This window comes from Paramisgurnus dabryanus, chromosome 13, assembly GCF_030506205.2.
Source record: "Paramisgurnus dabryanus chromosome 13, PD_genome_1.1, whole genome shotgun sequence".
NCBI classification, from domain to species: domain Eukaryota; kingdom Metazoa; phylum Chordata; class Actinopteri; order Cypriniformes; family Cobitidae; genus Paramisgurnus; species Paramisgurnus dabryanus.
The window spans coordinates 21,306,274-21,327,664 of NC_133349.1; the positions used below are offsets into that span (position 1 = coordinate 21,306,274).

Below are 21,391 nucleotides of genomic sequence, written 5' to 3' on the forward strand. Positions count from 1 at the left end.
GTTGTTTCTTTTATACTTACCTTATGGAACATTGGCTGTTTTTCAATGTGCTATATAAATAAACACTTCATTGTATTGTGTACTGTGTTCTATTGTATATATTCTATGCAACACATACCGATACCTGCACCTAGGCAACTAATATTTAAGATTGTGTGGTTTAGTTTAGCTCAAATCCAGTTGTACTAGTCTCAGTAAGTTAGAAAAACAATAGACTGTACTAATCCACAAGCATTCAGACTGCAAATAGGGGCCGGATTTTGTAAGGTATAATGTTTTATAAACTTCCTCCTTTGATGAAGGCACAATGTAAGACTTCCTGGGTTCAGAAAACAGCATCATTATAAGAGCGGTATTAACATCAGGCTAGAGGGCGTTAAAGCCTTGCAGCCATTAGCAGTGACTTTCCATTGACTTTTACTGTTTTGACTGCATGTAAATGCCATTTTATAGCCCTTAACCATAAATCTAAACCTAACCTTAAACTAAAAAATTATTTAGTAGGTCTGTTATACAGTTTCCTCATGTGGAGATTCATATTTAGTTTCCACGTGAGGTATCAATGTAAGCATTATGGGGACGGAGCACCCCCCCCTCCACCAAAAGCTCACACACTTTGACTGACCACAGACTGAGCTGGTTAAAACACCACCGTGCATTTTGCATTGCAAACAGTGCACTTCTATAATGTAGGTCAAAGTAAAGCTATCAATACATCGAAAGAGCAAGACAGAACTTACAAAGTAGGACTGAGAGTTTGTGAGTGAGATCAAGCAGATGAGAGGAAAGCTGGTATTGTGAAGAAATAAAGTCAGGTAGAGGGTGGAGGGAGGGAAGGAAGGGGTGGAAGGAACGAGGGAGGACGAAAAGAGTAAGATAAGCACAGTAGGAAAAGAATGCAGAACTAAGAGAAGGGGAGGGTTAAAGGAGGGGCCAAACACATGGCAAGGTTACACATGAAAACCACAGCCTGTTTTCCTCTATGACTAAAAAGAAAGCGAGAAGTACAGAGAGGAAGCTTCAGTTTAGCTTTAGTCATACGCAATCACTTTGAAGACAAATTAAAAACAGAGCGGGAGAGCTGAATGTTGACTGAAAGAGGGAGCACATCCATGCTACAAAACTGCAGAAGAAGGACTGAAAGAAAAACTAAGCGAGAAAAAGGGACTATGACAACAATAAAATAAACACAGAGGATTGCTTACAAATTGTGTTCCTAGACCATACAAAGAGAAACATCAGAAAAGGCGTTGTAAAGTTCAGGAGTGCATTGCTGCTTTACGTCAGAGTTTTATACGCTGACACGCATCTGAAAATTGGAAACAGATATTGGGAGTCTGTCTGAAAAACAAAGAAAGACGAGGATAAAAACTAATTTCATCAACGTGAACCATGCTGATAAAGGAGTATCGGATATGCATGCCTCTTACAGTCGATGAGGTAAGTTACTAACTTTAACACGTATTAGGGTCTGCATGTCTGCATTTGTGTAAAGCATCTCTCTGCCATTAGCGTGTATGAAAGTAAGCATACATGAATTAAGATGTTTATTCTTCACTGTTTAAACAGATGTCAATGCAACATTTAAACCGTGAATGCGCACGGTCTTCAACAGTCACATGCTATTTATGATATGAGAAGTCATGCCTTCTCCTGTCAGCTCCAAACTGACTTGTGTGATTCCAAAAGTGTGTTTGTTTAGTTTGTGTTTGTTCAGGCCGTGTCATTGCAGCTGCCAAACTTGATCAAGGGTGTTTATCACCTCTGTGTATATCTGTGATTATCTGTTTTGGTGTTTTGTACACTCCCAGAAAAAAGTTACAAGAAAGATTGTTTGGGTGGGATTCTTTTAAAAAGTACATCTTGTGCATATTTTGTACTTCAGAAGGTACATATGTGTACCAAATGGTACATATTAGCACAGTCCCAGTGACAGCTTTTGTACCTGTCTTTATGACAGTGTACTATTTCTGTTTAATCGGTTTCGTTACCTAAACAAGTCTGACCAGTTATGTAATGGCAGGATTATTCAGCCCAAGGCTAGAACAAATCACAAGAGACTTTCTTACAAACGGCTTGGGATTTCTGCTCAAGGGACATGAGCCAGGATTGTTTTGTCTGTGCATTGTTCGACTTCTTCGAGTAGCCAACTTTTACTAGTTGAGTCCAGACAAGTCCACACAATCACACCTGACCAAAAAACCCTCATCCGTGGTCTACATCAGCAGCGGGCTGCATACCGTAGTTCCAAGGAAATCCCCACCCTCCGTTTTGTGGTTAAGATTCGGTATAAAAACCTGACTCCAAGACTGGAAAAACCTCTGACGTCATGATTATCAGTAATTGAAGGCACTTTATAATTAATTCTATTTAGGGGTCATGTATGCTACAATACCTGTCAATTATCAGTCGTGCCCATTATACATTGTATTCACAGATGCATTTTATGCATACCTGTTTGGCCAGTCTATAATCTTACATGAAAACTAACTGACGTGGCGATTTCCCTTACTTTTGTTTTATGTGAATTGTATTATAATTATTATTATTAGTAGTAGTAGTAGTAAAAAGCAAGCATGAAGGTTCACCCCAACCTCACCATCACATGGCGAATGGAGATTGTGCAAAATGTATGAAAGAGATTTGTATGTGCAATGCATATGAATTGGCCACCTATTTGCTAAAACGTAAAAAAGCTATGCATTGCTTTGGGATTGTGTTGACTTTGCATAGTTTCTCATTTATATGCATAGATCCAAGCATCTTGCTACACCCTGTGGCCGTAACTAGGCATGGGCCGGTATAAGATTCTGGCGGTATGATAACCTTTAGCAAAAATACCACGGTTTCACGGTGTTACGGTTTTGCCATTGCAACACTAAAATGTGTTATTTTTTAAATGCTGGGTAAAAATAAAGCCTTTAAATTATAATATGCTTTCAAAAAATATATAATTTTTTTGTAATGTATATTAAATGTAAACATCAAATCAGTCACATGACTTAATGATTTAATGAATTTTGTATAAACACAGCTCATACCTTGGAGACGGTATAACAGAATATTTCAGTGGTTTTGAAACCTTGACTGTTTAAAACCTCGGTATACCTTGAAGCCGGTAATCGGCCCATGCCTAGCCGTAACCAAATAATATTAACTCAAATCAACAAAACATTAGCCTAATACATACACTGTCATGAAACACAACATGGTCATGAAATGGTCCCTAGCTGTCATTGGGGCAGTGCCCTTCAAAAAGGTCCTATGTGTGCCATTTAGGTACATATATGTATACATTTGGCACCAATATGTACCTCTGACATACTAACATGAACTCTTTAGGTGCAATAGTGTAATTTTAACAGCAGTGACAGCTAGGGACCATTTAATGACAATGTGTTTCTGACTGTACAGTATATTGTGTTTATTTCTTTAACTGCACCTTTCTTTAACCTTTAACTCAAACTTATCTCTGTTATTTTCTCTACAGTTTGCAGAAACTAGATTTCATTGTGTGCGCTTACAGCACCGCTGCATTGTGTACTGGTGTGCATCTGACAAATAAACCACCTCGCGCCGACTCACAAATCTCTCTTTCTCTTCCTCAGTATAGAATCGGTCAGCTGTATATGATCAGCAAGCACAGCAATGAACAAAGCGGTGGAGGTGAAGGGGTGGAGGTCGTCCGCAATGAGCCATGCACAGATCCCAAACACGGAGCCGGCCAGATCACAGAGAAACGAATCTACCTCAACAGGTGAGCGCGCGCACATGCATGTACATGCATGCAAGGGTGATCCGGTTTCGCCCGCGGCTTACGTTAACCACCCTCCAGTGATTACAGTTGACTGCAGCGAGCACATTTAGGGATGCAGCACAGCTTTGTGTCTATCTTTCATGTTTCTACTTTCCTTCCAAACTAGCGTTCCCTCCTTCCTGTTGAGCTCATGTTCCAGGAGAGTAAAAGAACCGCTGTGTTCAAACTTTGGCTTACAATCGCTGTACAGGAACAGAGATTTCCAGCCGGCAGTTTGTGTACCCCAGGGGGCAGCTTAAAGCACATTCCAGGGGTACTTGCAAAAACTTTCGTTGTACTTTGTTAAACCTACTCAGAATAGAAAAATGACCTTATCCACAAAACTACTTTTCTTAGCCACTTTTGCAATAATTTTTTAACCATCTGCTATTGTTCTATGGTATTATATACGTCCATCAAATGCTTTCACCTCAAATCTGCTTAATCCCGGTTTCAGGCTATTCAGAATTACCAGTTTGTTGGTAGAATCTGATTAAAAAAAATTAATTTACAAGAAAATGTTCCAGACGCACTTAGAGGGTTTTGCATCTAAACTCTTTATAATATACATGCATTTTATATGGTGATGTATTTAATTACTTTGAGTTAAAATAGTGACTGCCAGATTTATGAAGCATGCAATAATTCGTAGAAATTTTGAGTTTTAATTGTTTAGTATGTTATGTTTAATAAAACATAGTCTTAGCTTTTAAACTATGCAAATGTTTCATCATTAAACAACTAAATGTTGTTTTGATGCTCTATTATGTGACAAATCACCGTGGCACTTGCTCTTTATAGAGCACTTTCCCAGATGATCCTTCCTTTAACTGCTAGTTAAAGCAATAAAATGAAGCATGAATGGGCATCGGAGGGTATTTTAGAAGTATTATATTATACTCAATTGTAAAAGATACAGTGCAACTGGCTAAAATTTATCGTCTTATGAAATCACTCAATCCATTTTTTAACTGCAGGAAGGCTTGTCACATAATGTTACATTTACCTTGGGAAAGTTATGACTATAGCTTGTTAGGAAAGATAAATCGGTAGGACAGCATGTTGTTAAATTGTTAAATACCATCACTATGTTTTATATACACCCTATTATTTCCCTTTACCAGTTATTGTTCTCTTAAATATTTTATGTTATTTATTTTAAATAAATCTGCTTCTGTCAAATACTGTGTCATACGCAAAATTAAATTAATGAAATTTAAATGATTATACAGAAGCCATGCTTAATAGTAGAAATAATTATATCATTATTCTACTTCAGTGGATAAAGTGTTTCTAGGTCAACGTGACTCAAAATAACCAAACAAACTCTTTAAAATGGAAATATTTTTTATGTTTACTTAAAATACATGGCAATTGGTTTGATATTTTTAACTATGGCTTATGTGTCCATTCTAGGCCAACAATATATTAACAAAGTAGGTTTGATGATGTTAAAGGCAGTGGCGGCCAGTGACTGTTTTTTTCGAGGACGCACAATGCGAAGTTCGTCACAACATGTATGTAGCCTGTCATGTGTGTGGTTCTTAATTTCAAAATATGTGTTCTGCACGTCGAATGATCCTATGTGCATCACATGTCTTGTCAAAATAAGTACCTGCTGCAGACGCGTCTAAAGGGTTTATGAAAAAAGAGACACTCGCGTTTGCCAGAGAGTCGCATAATCTCATGTGTGATCAGAGTTTACTGTTAAGGTAGTGTCTCACGTGTATTTTGTGAACGTGAGCGTCTCTTTTATCATAAACGGTTTTGACGCGTGTGCAGCAGGCACTTATTTTGACAAAACACATGATGCACATGGTTTACATGACGCAACAAACACATATTTTAAAAACACGTGCCAAACACATTAAATTCCGAACACATATTTTGAATTTGCGCCCCTCGGAAGAGCAGTCGCGACCGCCACTGGTTAAAGGGATACTTGAAGGCTTTTGGGTTGCATAAGACTAAACCGGTAGGAAAACGCTGCTGCTGTATATGATCATGTACACACATTCCTCCCACATACCCACACTTATTGTAATTGCTTGTTTACAATTTGTCTTTACATTCTCGTTTTACAAAGACGAAAGACCCCCCTACACAGAAACACACACACACACGCTCATCATTAGATGCTGTACAGAATATAAATTACTGCACCTCTAGCAGTAAAACAAATTTCTCAAACCATTATTGTGTTAGCAAAGACCAAAAGGGCAGAGCATTAAGTTCCTAATGGTCAAATAAATCTTATCGCATGCGAGTTTAATTCAAATGCTGATATTGCTGCAGACGAGATCATTATATCCTGTTTACAAGAACATCATGCTGAACTGCTACATTGTAATTATGAATAATTTAACTTGTGTCATCAAAACAGCCTTGACGGTTTGTTATGTAATGACAGTTGTTTGGTGGGCAATTGTCTGTGTTTTAAAGAATGGAAAATGAAGGACGGGGAGAAAGTGTGATACAAACGGTTGACCGTGAATGATCTACATCTTTTCTCTTTTCATTCTCTGTCCATCCATCCATCACTTAGGTCCTCAGGCTGTAAATCTGAACGTCTGTCGGTGCTGTCTTATCTTACACTGTTGAGTTCATTATCTCTCTCCCTCTCTCTCTCTCTCTCTCTCTCTCTCTCTCTCTCTCTCTCTCTCTCTCTTTCTGAGAAACCGATGGCACCAGACACCCCTGGAAGTGAGACTTGATGATGTTGTGATGGCTGTATAACCTTTCACCCTAACATACAAGCGCGCTCTATCTCACATGCACATAAATACCAAGAAATAACAAGCACAGTGGTCCCATAAACTATTTAGACACACTTAGGGCCCTATTTTAACTATCTGAAACGCAAGTGCGAAGCGCAATGCGCAAGTGACTTTGTGGGCGGATCTTGGGCGCTGTTGCTATTTTCCCGGCGTGAGAAATAACTCTTGCGCCAGGCGCAAATCAATAAGGGCTTGGTCTGAAGTAGGTTCATTATTCATAGGTGTGGTTTGGGCGTAACGTCAAATAAACCAATCAGAACGCTATCCAACATTCCCTTTAAACGCAAGGGCAGAAGTTCCATGGCGGGTTGCTATTATTATGACGGATTTACCAGGCGGACGCCAGGAGCGGTTCACAGCCGAGGAGACCGACGTTCTTGTAAGAGCAGTCAAAGACAGAGAAGTTGTTTTGTATGGTGATAGGAGAAACCCGCCCAAATCAGCGTAGGTTAAACAGGCGTGAGAGGAAATAGCCACAGTTGTCTCATCAGCTGGCATCCCCATCGTTGCGCCAAGCGCTACAATGATGTCAGGAGACGGTGGAATCCCAAGCTTGCCAGCATAAATCGGGCACGCCGTGTAACGGGAGGTGGATCTGCCTCAGGACCTGACGCCAGCAGAGGACATCGATGCATCCACCCTCACCGCTGAAAGGGTTTGGGGGCTTTGAAATCGGACCCAAGAAACGCAAGCAAGGTCCAACCCCAAAGTACACTTACAAATCAAGTTCATATACATTAAGGTTTCTTATGAAAATATTTTAATCGTTATTTGCATGAGAATTTTTTAACGCAGCCACACAATAAATAAAAAATATCACCACAATGCTCACCACTATGATTCCCCTTATCTCATGTGTTAATATTTTTTATTGTTACAATTTATGATTTGCAAAAATAACTGTTGCATCTGTGTAGATTAGATAAGCAAAGTGTGTGCGCGTTGTGCACGCTATACATTATGGTCAAGCATGCGCCCTTAAAATAGCATAATGAACCACGCGCAACGCGCCACTGACTTTAGACTTTTTTTTTTGGTCAGTGGCGCAATTGTTTTTTGTAACTGCAAAATAGCATCAGGGATGGTTTGCGCCGCAACACACCTCCTTTTTTGCGCTGAACGGCCCAGGGAGCGCAAGTTTATTCCCTAGTTTGCCGACGTGCGTCTGTGGAGGGAAAAACCCGCTGTGCGCCGGTGCAAAATACGAATGAAACATGCGTCACTGACAAAGTCAATTGCGCTGGGTGCAAGATAGGGCCCATACAGTAAAAGGATAAATGCTATAAAGTATCAAATGTCACATGACCAACATGACCGAACCAGAAAACCGGTCTCACCACATCACTTGCTGGAAAAACAGGGACAGTAGCTTGAAATGACGACAATAACTAAGAGCTTTAGGTGAGTGTTAATGTAATGTTAAAGCTGGTTGCATAGTGTCAAGAAAGTTCAATTGCACACCTGAACCTGAAACAATGCAATCTGTTTTTACAGAATAAGGAAGTTTTTTGCATATAAACCCTATCTAGCAAATTATCAAAACGATGCACAGATTGTGTGTTCACTCTCATTGGTAGTCGCTCTCGAAAGTTGCTCATCATTTGCATATCATTTCTGTATGCACTATCTATTATGTAATGTATAAAGGAATGCAAGTACACCTTGCTGAACAGACCAGTACAACTGGTCACCGGTAAAGTTTCCAATGTGGATATCTGGCATGGCATGCTGACGTGTATGTACTCATATCGGACATCCTATCTAGCTCAACCAGATACTATCAGATGAATCTGTACAGCTCAGTGTTCCTGTATGGATTAGTGGTGGAGTACTGCATTTGCAGCACAAAAGATCATGCGTTCCAACCCAGGGACACAAATACTAGGAATGCACCGATACCACTTTTTTGGAATACGAGTACGAGTACGAGTACTTGCCTTTCAGTACTTGCCGATACCGATACCGAGTACTTAATAAAAAAACATGATTTAAATTTACAGGTAACAGCTTTAGTCATATAATTTAACAAAAAACCAAAGGACTAGTTTTCCAGTTTGTTGTAAACTCTGCCTCTTTGGACAACACGAGGCATTAACCCCTTACACGCCGCTCAAACATAGACATTTCTCAAACTGTGGTATCGATTCCAGGCATCGGGGGACTTTTAACGAGTACGAGTACTTTAGAAAATGTGGTATCGAGGCGGATACCCGATACCAGTATCGGTATCGGTGCATCCCTAACAAATACTAAGAAAAAAAATGTATAATTAGCTCTAAGTTGCATTGGATAAAACTGTCTGCCAAATGGATAAATATATACTGGTAAATGAACTTCACCAGCTAAGTGACCAGCACCAGTACTGTCCAAACCAGGAGTAACCCAGACTGAATATTCAACTGAACGAATGCTGTTTGTATGTACATATGTATACTGTCATTTATCTCATGTTATGTTATTTCCCTTTTTGTCTTTGTTTAGCAAATTGCCCACCTGGATGAGCAAGTTTATTCCCATGGTTTTTTATGTGACAGAAACAGCTTGGAATTTCTATCCTTACACCATAACAGGTCAGTTCAAGGACTCTATTACATTAAATACAGTGTTTGAATATTAACCTTCCTCATCACATGCCACCCATATCAATTACATCTTACTAAATGCACCACTAAGCAGCAGTGATCTAACACGCACTTTTTGTATTCCTCTCCGTTTTCCATCCACTGGCGTTTAACCATAGAGTACACGGTAAGTATTGTCACGCGTTAGCAGCTCAGATTCATACAGTCTGCTGTGGGCTCACATGCCCGCTGAACATATGACATAATCAACTCGCTTTTTCCTTCCCACTTTTCTCTCTCTTTCTCGGTTCGTTCCACAAGTGTTCCTTCCTTCCAAGGCTCAACGTCAAGATTGAAACCCACTTCAAGAACGACAATGGGTGCAGCCCAAATGTGAGTGAGAGTATGATACACACACACACACACACACACACACACACACACACACACACACACACACACACACACACACACACACACACACAGTGTTTACTTCCAGGAGTTAATCCTCTTAAAGGAGACCAACATTTCATTGGCGTCACATGTAGCGTCCATGTCCTTGCAAAGGCATTTGCGATACAAAAATCATGTGACTCTAGTTTCTTAGAAAAACTAAACTTTCTTATCTTTTAAGTCACCATGAAGTAGCAATTGGCATATATCCAAGTGAAACGGCTTCTAAAATGAGGAAAAAAGGTAGAGTGTGATTTTGTCCCTCAAAAACTGATTGAATTGTTGGAAGTTGGGCCATGTTGCTAATTGGTAATCATCCCATTTTTTCCTGGGCAGAAACTAGTCTCTGAAAGCACTAGGGTTGTGCCGATGGCCGATGCCATAGCCCCACCACACTCCGCTGCTAGTCGACATAAACGAACTATCTTCTATAGACTAAAGTTAACCTAAAATCTTTGCGGGAATTGCTCTATAAATTAAACTTAAAATATAACTAATGCATATATGATATTTTAAATACTGTAGTCTATGCCCGAGACGTGACGTGTATTAGTCTGTGAAAATATCCTGTCAGGCATTTGATCTTGATATTGCTAGAATCTTGTCTTTTTACAATTTGTACGTTTAACTTAAAAATTTTATTTTGTACAAGAAAACAGCCCATATTAATAATTTATTAGTAGACTATTGCAGTGACTCGGGAGTTCGTGCTTATTGTAAAAAGCTATGTGGCTATACTGCACTGAAGCGGCAGATTAATATATAAACCCAGAATTCAGTGTGATTTACATACACAGACCATGTTTAAATTTCGATGTTTCTGGCGAGAAATACCAACTTGTTCACTTTGTCTAGTTTTAATAAGCTGACGATTGAAGTGCTGGCTGCTCCCCGCGGTGCTAAAGACCCGCTCTGACGGAGTACTGGTGGCACATATGCACAGATATTTACGTGCAACCTATTGAAAAGCGCAGAGGAGTCATTGGGTTAGTAAAATAACGAAATTATAGCTTTTAAGTACAAAATAGTGTTTATGCAAAAATATATATTAAAATAAAAAGTGCACAACTCTTCTTAAGTGGAAGTAATAAAGTAAAATAACGAATAATAATTACATAATAACGAATAATAACAAAAAATTAAAATACCCCCCCAACGATATCATCGTCCATCGCGATGGTTTAACGTAACCATCGTCAACTGCCAATTTAGAAAGCACCCTCGTGCCCTTTCTCGTGACATGAAATACGCGAGGTAATTCGAGGAGGGCACAAGAATAAAAAAAAAATTATGAAGTGCACACATTTTATAAAGGTTTGTGTACAAACAAATAAAAAATTGCTATTTACCCTCAGGCCACAGGATATGTTGCTGACATTTTTTCTTTAGTCTAACAATAAAGAACCTATTTTACAGAAACCCCAGTGCTTTGTTATTTATACAATGCAAGTCAACTGTTTCCGCCAGTTTGAGAGTTTGATATATCCAATACAAAAATAATCCCAACGGCTTCCTGGTGACATATTGACATCCTGTGATGCCAACTGATTGAAAGAAATTGAAAGTTTTTTACAACAATATTAGCGTTAATGCTTAGCCTCTGTGCAATCTTCGTCTTGTGGTGTTTGGTGACGGTTGGCAAACCAGCCACTTAGTTAGTCTGATTTCATGATGCCTTTACCTTTTATACCTGAAGAAACAGTTTTTCAACTATTAAGAACTTTTAATGCAACATAAAACTTCTGTTGACGTTAAAGGTAATTTATAAAACCATAAAGCTCAAGAAAGAACATTGTAGGACCTTTATTTCATTCATAAGTAGACGGCAGATAATTATATGAACTTATAAACAGCTGCCTTTAATATCAGTAGGCCACCTATTCACTTTGTTCGATAGGGTTTATTTTTTGAGTGGAGGAGCTATTATTATTATTATAACCGGGTATTACTGGTTTGTTGTGTGTGTGTGCGTGTTTGTTTGTGTTCAGCGAATGAGAGAGACAGGCAGTTGCCCTGGAGTGCTCTCTGTTATTGGGAAATGAAAACTAAAGCTTAAACAAGAGCCAACCTGCCACAAAGCGGTGATTCAAAGATGTAATGAGCGAGTCTGTGAGAGACAGAGAGAGATGTGGGGGTGTGAGTTTTCTTATTAATACTTAAAAAAAAATTTCTAGCAACTGAACCAACTTTCACTAAGCATACTTCAACAGACAAACTCGCTAATACAAACATCCATGCAGTTGTTTGAATAGTAAAGAAATCTCACCTCACACTGTGTACTCAAAACAGGCAAATGATATTTTCCTTCACTTGACCTTACATCTAAATCTCACACAAACTAGATATTTGGAGATTAAAAATAAAGGTCAACTTATATTTTATTCTATTTTTTCTTATTTAACCACCTAAACAAGAGTCATACTTTGACATTGTACTTTATTTGAGGACATAGTAGACCCTGCTTATGCGCACGTGTGCATGCTTGCTTAACATAGATAACCCCAAAATGAACATCAGCGTTTGTTTTGCATGCAGGCACATTCACCACAAGTTTCATAACACCAGCAGACTCAAGCAAATGGAAATACTGGTGTATGTGTCAACATCACATACAGGGCGAACTGTAAACACTGCAGCAGCTTTTCTCACGAGGGGTGAGAGTAAAAATGCTCAAATAATCGTTTTGTTTTAACTCGCATAACCTACATTAAAAGTGTTTGACAGAGATCAAAACAAGAATAACACTATTTTTTTTATTGCTCACTGGTTTAGTTTTCTTTTGCATTCCAGCGGGTGCAAACTACAGCACCTGCAATGCTGCACGATCAGAGCATTCTGCATTTTGCAATCTGGTGGGTTTCTTTTTCCACTGACCTACACCGACACAAAGTAAAGCTCCACTGGCCTGCAGTACTTTGCATAATTCAGCACTTCAGCCTGTAGAAGACTTGACTTTGCAGTGGTTGTTTCCATGTTTTTTGCATTAATTCAAAGTCTCTGCCCATGGCCTTTTGTTATTACGTAGTGCGTTGTGGTTCTGTAATGTGGTGGTACAGAATGCCTAACTGGTGAATATTGTGTGAAATTATAATAAAACTCCTATGAGAAACGGAGCACTCACCAAAACAGATTCCCTTTGTCTTCAATGCGAGCGCCCTCGTGCTCCACTGTTATTTTGCTATGGCACTGTGTAGCATTAGAAAACAGAGATATATTGTTGGATTGTCTGACCGTGCTGTTTGATGTCTCCTGTGCAGGTGTTTGGTGATAAGCCCACCCCAAAGGACAGTGTCTGCTTTTTAGACATTTTGAGTGATCCAATCCCTGAGAAGCATTACAAGTCAACAGAGGTACTACATACACGTTCATATATGAATAAATACATGGTGAAACATAACCACCATAGCACTACAGTGATCTTTTGAATCGTGCACTGTGAATGCCCGCAAAGTTAATGTGTGGCACAACAGAAACGCACAGCATTATATAAACACACATAAATACAAACAGAAACGGCAGGAAAGATATAATAAAAGGCACGTTCCTCAGCTGTACGTTGCATTCAAATCTGGTTCTATTTTAATGGTCGAACAATACATCAGAGTGAAGAATGTTTTTATGTTACACCCACATACTTAAGTCATGCGCAGACTCTTGTCCACAGCTGTTACAAGCCGAGTAAAGAGAAAATAAATTCGAAGGATTACAGTATAGAGTAAAAAAGAAACAGTTGAAATAAACCAAAGACAAGCTCAGACTTGTTGAAAAGAAGTTAAGGCAAGCTATTATTACATTCTAAAGAAATGCCGAACTTTCAACAATCACACTTTACACATAGGGCTTATTTCTATATATGCTGGATATACTGTACTATAAAGAGTGGTTTTATAAATTAAATAGCATACAAAAATAATGCACATCCATTAAAAGAAAAGTAAGGTGTTGTAAATAAAATTTTATTCAAAGATATTCTTGAATTGAGGAGTTCAAATGTAAAAGTGAGTAAATGAGCATTTTTTTATCAGGCCGTTATGTTTAAGTAATTTCACTTTAATGGCAATGAAAAAGTTTTTTGTCAGTAACTAAAACATCTTATTTTCACAAATGTCACTTTAGTCATTTCATGGGTATTTAACTTGGAAGTGCAATCCACTTCTTTGGACAAGACATAGTAAACAAAATCACTCAAGATGCAACTAGAAACATTGCAAATGATGAAAGAAAATTGAAAAATTAAGAAACTGATCCACACATTGGGGGGGATATCATGATCCATGATCCATGTTGTGACTGCCACATTTGGCATTCAGATCCAAGCACTCACAAGGGACCCAAGTTTCGTATCGTGTGCCATCGTTCATCCAATTAATCTTCTGTGCATTTAGAAACCTTTACTGAAAAATCAATGTGACATTTAGCGGATTCTGCCAACCAGTAGCGTAGCCAGAAAAGAGACTCTGGGTGTGCATCTGAAAATCTGGGTGTGCCACATTTATTGTCATAAATACTGTGCAAAATTATTAACCATAAGCATATAAGTTAACCATGCACCATACATCGGTTAGTTATTGTGGCTGCGGAGTGTCACGTGACAATCATGACGTGTCGCCATGGACACAAGGGGTCAGTTAAAATATTTTTAACTTAGACGTGAAAAGTTGATTTTAAAAATATACATATATTCTAAGGAAACAACAATAGCCTAAGTTTAGTAAACATGTTTAGGTTGTGGGTGGCACCGGCACACCCTGGCACACCCGTGGCTACGCCACTGCTGCCAACAAAGCAGGATTTCTAATGGCCTGAGGCCGGGATTAAGCGGAGGTTTTTTTATGAACATATAATACGTGCTGAGAGCATTTGTTTATATTATTATTTAATTTTTGACAGAGGTGGCGTTTAGTGGTTTTTGCATGTGTGAGCTCCTCTTTTTTTTCCAATAATAATGATCAAAAACTAGCCTAATGTTACTGACAACTTTTTAAATATACTAGGGAAAAGGCATGTTTACCCATTTTATAATTAACAGTTTTTATTCCATTTGATCAGTATATTTAAATGAATATCTGTGTTATTTTCCACCAAACAATCTACGTAATGTTTTTCTTTCAAAGGTCATGTGATAAGCGATTAAATATAATGTCACACCTCCACTATGTGTACAATGCAATCACTGCATGTAACACACACACACACACACACACACACACACGTGCATCTGCATTCTGGTTTATTATTACTGTGGGGACATTACATTTTTCTCGTAATTTTTAACATTTTTAGATTTTCAAAAAAATACATTTTTGTTCGATTTATAGGCTTGTTTACCAGTGACACAAGTCCCCATGAGTTGATGTGTAAATTTACAAAAATGTGAATGTCACAGGGACAGAAAAACTTGCACACACAAGCACCAATAATTTCCCTCAGCAGTTTTTGTATATCCACTTCCAACAGGATCTAAACAATTGGGTATCAGAGAAAACAGGTCGGGGACCCCTAGTGGACGGATGGAGGAACACCAGTAATCCTATCATGTGCTCCTACAAGAGAGTCACCTGTAGCTTTGAGGTCTATGGCTTCCAGGGAAGAACAGAGGAGTTCATTCACAGGGTATTCCTAACAACATCACTAGTATCACTATTGCCATGCATTTCATCAGAGCTATACAATTTTAATTTGGAGGGCCAAGTACAATATTCAACCAAACCAGCCTGTACATTTAATTAACTCAAAACTTTTATTGATTGATTGAGATGTGTTTAATTATAGTCCCAGGACAGTGACCCTCCAGAACCAGAATTGAATAGCTCTGTCCTACGTCATTCCTTTTTTTCCAGTCACTTCCATTACATTTTGGCATGTTATGATTTCATCTTAGAACATTCGTGACATTCTGTTGGTGGGACACAGACAGGCCGTGGCATGGATTGACGAGTGGCATGGTAAATGCAATGCCCCATAATTGCAATTAACCATGTGCCTTGTTATTTTTTTATACATCAAAATCCTGATCTGGGGCTTGGCGCTCACATATTTATTTCTTTGAAAATACAATGTGAATGTACAACCAATATTTGTACATGCAGGAATGACGCTCGAAAAGGTGAGAGAGTATGAGAAGATATCGCAGGAGGAAACCAACAGCAAACTGAAGAATGATATCACATGCACAGGTAACACATCAGGAGAAGGAGTAAATGCTAAGTGTACAGAAAAGAGAGTGAAAAAATGTGTGAGAGATGCAGAGAGACAGAGAGGGACGAAACATCAGAGAAGAATAATAAAAATACAAGGCCTAACAGTTTCTTGGATATGTGTTCTTCATGGCTGCTTCATGAATCGACCACTAATGCCAAACCAATTGCACATTTCTGTACAGCAGGGTCTGAGACCACTAGTATAATGCATCTGATTTGCATTTTTTCAATACAGGACAATGTTTATGTGCAAAGGAGTTGGCATAGTTATGTAACAAATGTGCATATATGGGTGCAGAATCCTAAAAAATTCTCATTCATTTTGCATTCACCAGTACATATTGAATCCCATATTTTTAATGTTTTCACCTGATTTGTGTCAGTTATTACACTGCCCTCTGTTGGCGAAAGTCTTACACTGCATCGCAGTGCTCAAAAACCAACAGAGATTAGTCAGGACTGTGACGCAACTTTGTGGTTAATATGGAAGTCATGACTCATCTAACATCGCTGTTGCAGCACAGTAAGGATACTGAGTCAGAAACATCTGTGTCGATCAAAAGCTCTTTAGACACATTACATTTCTGTCTATAACATCTAATCGTTTGTAGTCATGCTGCTATCGCACAACAATTACAGCCTCGTCTCCTTTTTTAGATTCCACAAAGCGCCCAACCTTCACACGCTCCATCTCTGTTACGGATGAATCGTCACTGAAAAAGATGGGGGTGAAGACCCTGGACATCCCAGACTCGTCATCCTGCACATCATCTCTCAAGAGCCCTATGAGATTACACTCTACTCCGGAGTAAAACCCCTCAACCTGTTTACACCCCACGAATACAGATCTGTCTGAACCTCTGCCACTTCAATTTCATGGAACCATGACAGATCATCATTTATCAAAATCCTGGACTACCGCTACAAAACAGGCATGAACGAATAAAATAACATTCCATGTTGTATACTAGAAATATGAACATTTACTCTCAAATATGTGAATATGTAATTGTTTATCGCATTCCTCATGGAGAGCATATTGTAAATGAATAGGTTTGCAGATGGAAGTGGTTTGTTACACAGACCCACATGACTGAGAGAGAGAACCAGCAATCTGCTCCAGTGAGACAACTAGTTGAAATTATGGGTGGGTTTCTGGCCTTTGATCCTGCATAATAACTGATCTTATAGTCGCACAGGACATTTGGGATCTTTATCAATAGTACTCAGGGTGATAAGACTAAAACGGATGAATTGTAAGCTTTGTTGTATAAGGGTAAACATTACACCTGGAATTGTGAAGATGCCCATTCACACTATGGACAATAATGATAACAGTTAAGATTAAGCTTTAAAAACTGTTTGAACTATATAAAGAAAATAATAATGGAACATAGGGCTGCACAATTAATCGAAAAATAGGGATTACAACTACAACAGGGTTTATGTCGAACGTCACGTGACCAAACCAGAAAACTGGGTTGATCGCTTATAGAGTTGCCGGAATGTAGCTTGTTATTGTTATTCGTAGCATTACTATTATTGTTATGCTATTTTTTATTTTAATATCTGAATATATGTGAGAAGAAAATCCTTTTGTCAAAAGCTAAAAGTTAAAAAAGTAAGTAAATTTTCTTTTACTTAGGTTTAAGAGGTTAACGAGCATACTGGATATTGGTTATTCCCATCTTTGGTAGGTCCTGAAGGCTTCACGTATAAAAATATCACTATGTCAGGATAGAGCATACAGAACCGGAAGCGATCAACTATGTTTCACAGTAATGCAGAAGTAAGTTGCGCAAATACCCTATTACATATTTGTCAAAAGCCTAACTTAGAGCTGTCCATTTGTGCTAATTTCTGGGTATTTCTGCAGTTTGGGCACCAAATACATGATGTGTCCTTAAGCCATTCGTTTTAGATTTTTTTAAACAAATCATAATTATTTGTTATTTACATTATATTATTATTAAGTTTTGGATGTTTAGAATTTACCATGCAGCTGCTTCACAGAAAGTTATAAAACATTTCAAAAATTCAATGTAAAATCTATTAAACGCAATGTTTTTTGGTCACGAGCAACTTTGCAACCGTCAGCGTTTGCCACAAATGTGAAAACAACAAAATACGGACCGTGGATATTAAGTCATAACCCGCCATTGTTTACGAATATGACACTGAGCTCGCCAGCCGCGCGCCACAGGTAAATTCCGCTTTCTCACAGAGTTTACCGGTATTTTGATACTGATGTGTGAATGATGTCTTACTGCTAAAAAGACGGAACGTCGCTGCATGTGTGAACAGCACATTTTTGTATTTACTGGTAAATTCATTCTGGTAAATTGATGGTAATTTATCAGAATTACTGTGTGAAAGAGGCTTATGTTTAACAGGAATGCAGAAGTAAGTTGCGCAAATACCCTATTACATAATCGCCAAAAGCCTTAATTACAGCTGTCCATTTGTGCTCATTTCTGTGCATTTCGGCAGTTTGGGCACCAAATACATTGGTAAATCAAAGATTTCAAAATTAATGAGTTGACGTGTCCTTTAGCCGTTCGTTTTAGATTATTTTTACTAACAACATAACTTCCATAATTATTTGTTATTTACATTAAATTGGGGCTGTAACGATTAATAGCGTGTCCCATTAAAAATGCCTGTATTAAATCGATTCTGTGTTTCATGCACAGCTTGTGTGTGTACTACAGTGTTTTGGTCAGTACGAAGTCCTAATCAATCTAAAATCATTATGAGTCCGAGTCGTTTATAACATGCATTTAAAAAAGAAACACTTATTATCATTTATTATCATGAAAATACCGGAAACAATTTGAAGAACAGAAATATAAATATCCTTATAGACATTTCCTGGAATAGCGTTTGTAATGCTACTTCTGTTGCACAAAGGGAGTTTCTGCACGAGAGCACCACCTGGCTTTGGGATGTGCCGAGATTTCACCGTAATATAGTTAAAATTCATTAATTGAGAAAATGCGCATTTGCTCGATTAATCGTTACAGCCCTACATTATATTATTACGTTTTGGATGTTTAGAATTTACCATGCAGCTCCTTCACAGAAAGTTCAAAACTTCAATGTAAAAATCTATTAATCAGTAATAATAATTGAAGAGTTTCGTTGCAAAACGAGATAACCCCGTTTTTTTTTTCAGAAATCTCGTTTTTTGGTTGTGCATTCCAATTAATATCAATTCAACTGCAGATGGTTTGTTTTGATTTAAACCTACATAACTTAAAATATACAGCTAAGTAGCACCATAAAACAAAATAATAACATGAGAACATAATAATAAACATGTTTTGACAAAAATGTTAAAAAATCGATTTATCTCGTTTTGCAACGAAACTCTTCAATTGTAATAACAATATCAAGGTGAATAATCAACAATTATGATTTTTGTCCTAATCGTGCAGCCCTAGTGGAACAGATCACTTCAGAACAAAAATATACACCGTATTTTCCGCACTATAAGGCGCACTTAAAAGCCTTTAATTTTCTCAAAAAATGACAGTGCGCCTTATAATCCAGAGCGCCTTATATATGGATCAAGGCAAACTCCGGGCGCGAGGGCGCTTCGGCGGCCGGCTTGCGCGAGGACGCTTCGGCGGCGCCAGGATCAGACTGTTTCATTTACAACATGTTTACTGAATTAGGGAAAAGTTCCCTTCCACGTTTGGGAGAAGAGTGAGCAAGGCTGGGAGATATTGTTGATATGCACATCAACGTTTGAACAACGTCACCATGGTGAACTGAGTTTTCAGAAGGCTTAATAAAGTTTGACTTTATCTGACATTCCCTTAGCACAGCTCCATCTAGTGGATGCATAACGCAAACCCAGTCAAACGTATTGCAGTATCTTTTATTCTATGCGCCTTATAACCCGGTGCGCCCTATATATTAAAAAAATTCTAAAATAGGTCATTCATTGAAGGTGCGCCTTATAATCCGGTGCGCTTTATAGTGCGGAAAATACGGTATTTCCTTTTCGAATTTTTGAGGTTTTTGCGCAGTTGACGGGTTTTTTCATTAGGCGTACTTTTAATTTGCAATTTCAATTTGTGCAATTTGAAGGGTAATGGAAAAGCAACTATTGAAAGCATCTATTTGATTAAAGGGCTCACGCATTTAAGGTATAAAAACTGTAGATTAGCATAATGTTATTTTCCGTTGCTGCGGATGCTAATCTAGTTATTGTTACGTTATAGTCTCGGTGTGAATGGGCCTTTGTTTTGTGTTTGTCTATAGTTATTCTATCTTTAAAGGTAAAGTGTGTAAAAATTAGCTACGCCCCAAATTCACATCAGTGGTTGAGCTAACATTTGCAATTTGTAAGGATATCAACCTACAAATGGCTTACTTCATCTCTTCACATGAAAAGAATAGAAAAGAAAAAGTCTTATTGAAAAAATTACACAAATTACCTTTAAACTAGCAATATTTTTTTTGTAACGTCTTGGGCAAAGGTCTTGCCAAAAAGCATGAAGATTATCATTTTGTGAAAAAATGGAAGTTTTATTATAAAGAATCATTCCAGTTAACGGTATGCTAGCAAAACAAATCATATCACATCCTCACTTATTTGAGGAGTAAAAGACTCAATAAAAAGTGACTTTGTAGACAAAAGTCTAAGAATGTTTGAAGATGTGTTTTAAGTCTTCTAAGAACTGTCTCTTTTTTGCTGTCATCAGTAACTTTCTTCTTTCTCATTACATGTAATTGCAAAAAGGCTCGCTGCTTCCTCCTGTGGCTATTGCTATATTCATCATTACTTGCTTTCATTTTATTTTCTTCTTTTTATCTTACTGATGAAGGGATGTGGAAGACAGAGATTGAATCCACGCTTCCTGGAGTCTTCTAGTAGCACTCAAAAGACTCCAGGCTGTTCTGTTAAACCTCTGGTTATCTAACACTTTCGATTTCTCTCCATCCTCACTATTCACTCTTCCTGCTCCTGCTTTACATCCTATATTTTCTGTCTCTCTCAGGAGAACATTTCTGATGTATAAATTTCATTAGAAGGAAGCATCCAAGGCAGGGCCACTAGTTCAAGCTGATTTACAGATCTACAGTAGTTGATATAAACATGTTAAGCTAAGAAAATCCTTAGCGTTAATACCCTTACAATGATAAGTGAGTAGGGGGTTGCTGTTACTGTGCTTTGTTGTTCAATCTGGAATGGAATACAGTGAATGGCACAATGAAATTAAACAGCTTAAATTTTAGATTATATACAACATTGATTTAGTTTACATAAACTAACAACATGCATTAGGGCCATAATACCTACTTTTTCAGGTTCTGGTATGTTGTAAATGCACATGGCACAATCACATGGCAGTTGCTTCAATGCATTTAGGGGTGTGGTCCTGGTCAAGACAATCTCCTGAACTCCAAACTGAATGTCAGAATGGGAAAGAAAGGTGATTTAAGCAATTTTGAGCGTGACATGGTTGTTGATGCTAGAGGTCAGAGGAGAATGGGCCGACTGATTCAAGCTGATAGAAGAGCAACTTTCATTAGACATAGACATTGAGTGAAATAACGTTACAACCGAGGTATGCAGCAAAGCATTTGTGAAGC

General features: G+C 38.1%; 1 protein-coding gene across 1 annotated transcript; it reads left to right on the top strand.

Annotated features, from left to right (window-relative positions):
• The first annotated feature begins 970 nt into the window (after positions 1-970).
• On the top strand, positions 971-20,447 carry pitpnc1b (phosphatidylinositol transfer protein cytoplasmic 1b). The gene is made up of 10 exons (XM_065261214.2): positions 971-1,440; positions 3,609-3,757; positions 9,055-9,143; positions 9,314-9,321; positions 9,456-9,527; positions 12,845-12,937; positions 15,045-15,200; positions 15,469-15,532; positions 15,677-15,763; positions 16,445-20,447. The coding sequence occupies exons 1-10, from the start codon at positions 1,393-1,395 to the stop codon at positions 16,597-16,599; spliced, it is 921 nt and encodes a 306-aa protein (XP_065117286.1). The 5' UTR covers positions 971-1,392; the 3' UTR covers positions 16,600-20,447.
• Positions 20,448-21,391: the final 944 nt, after the last annotated feature.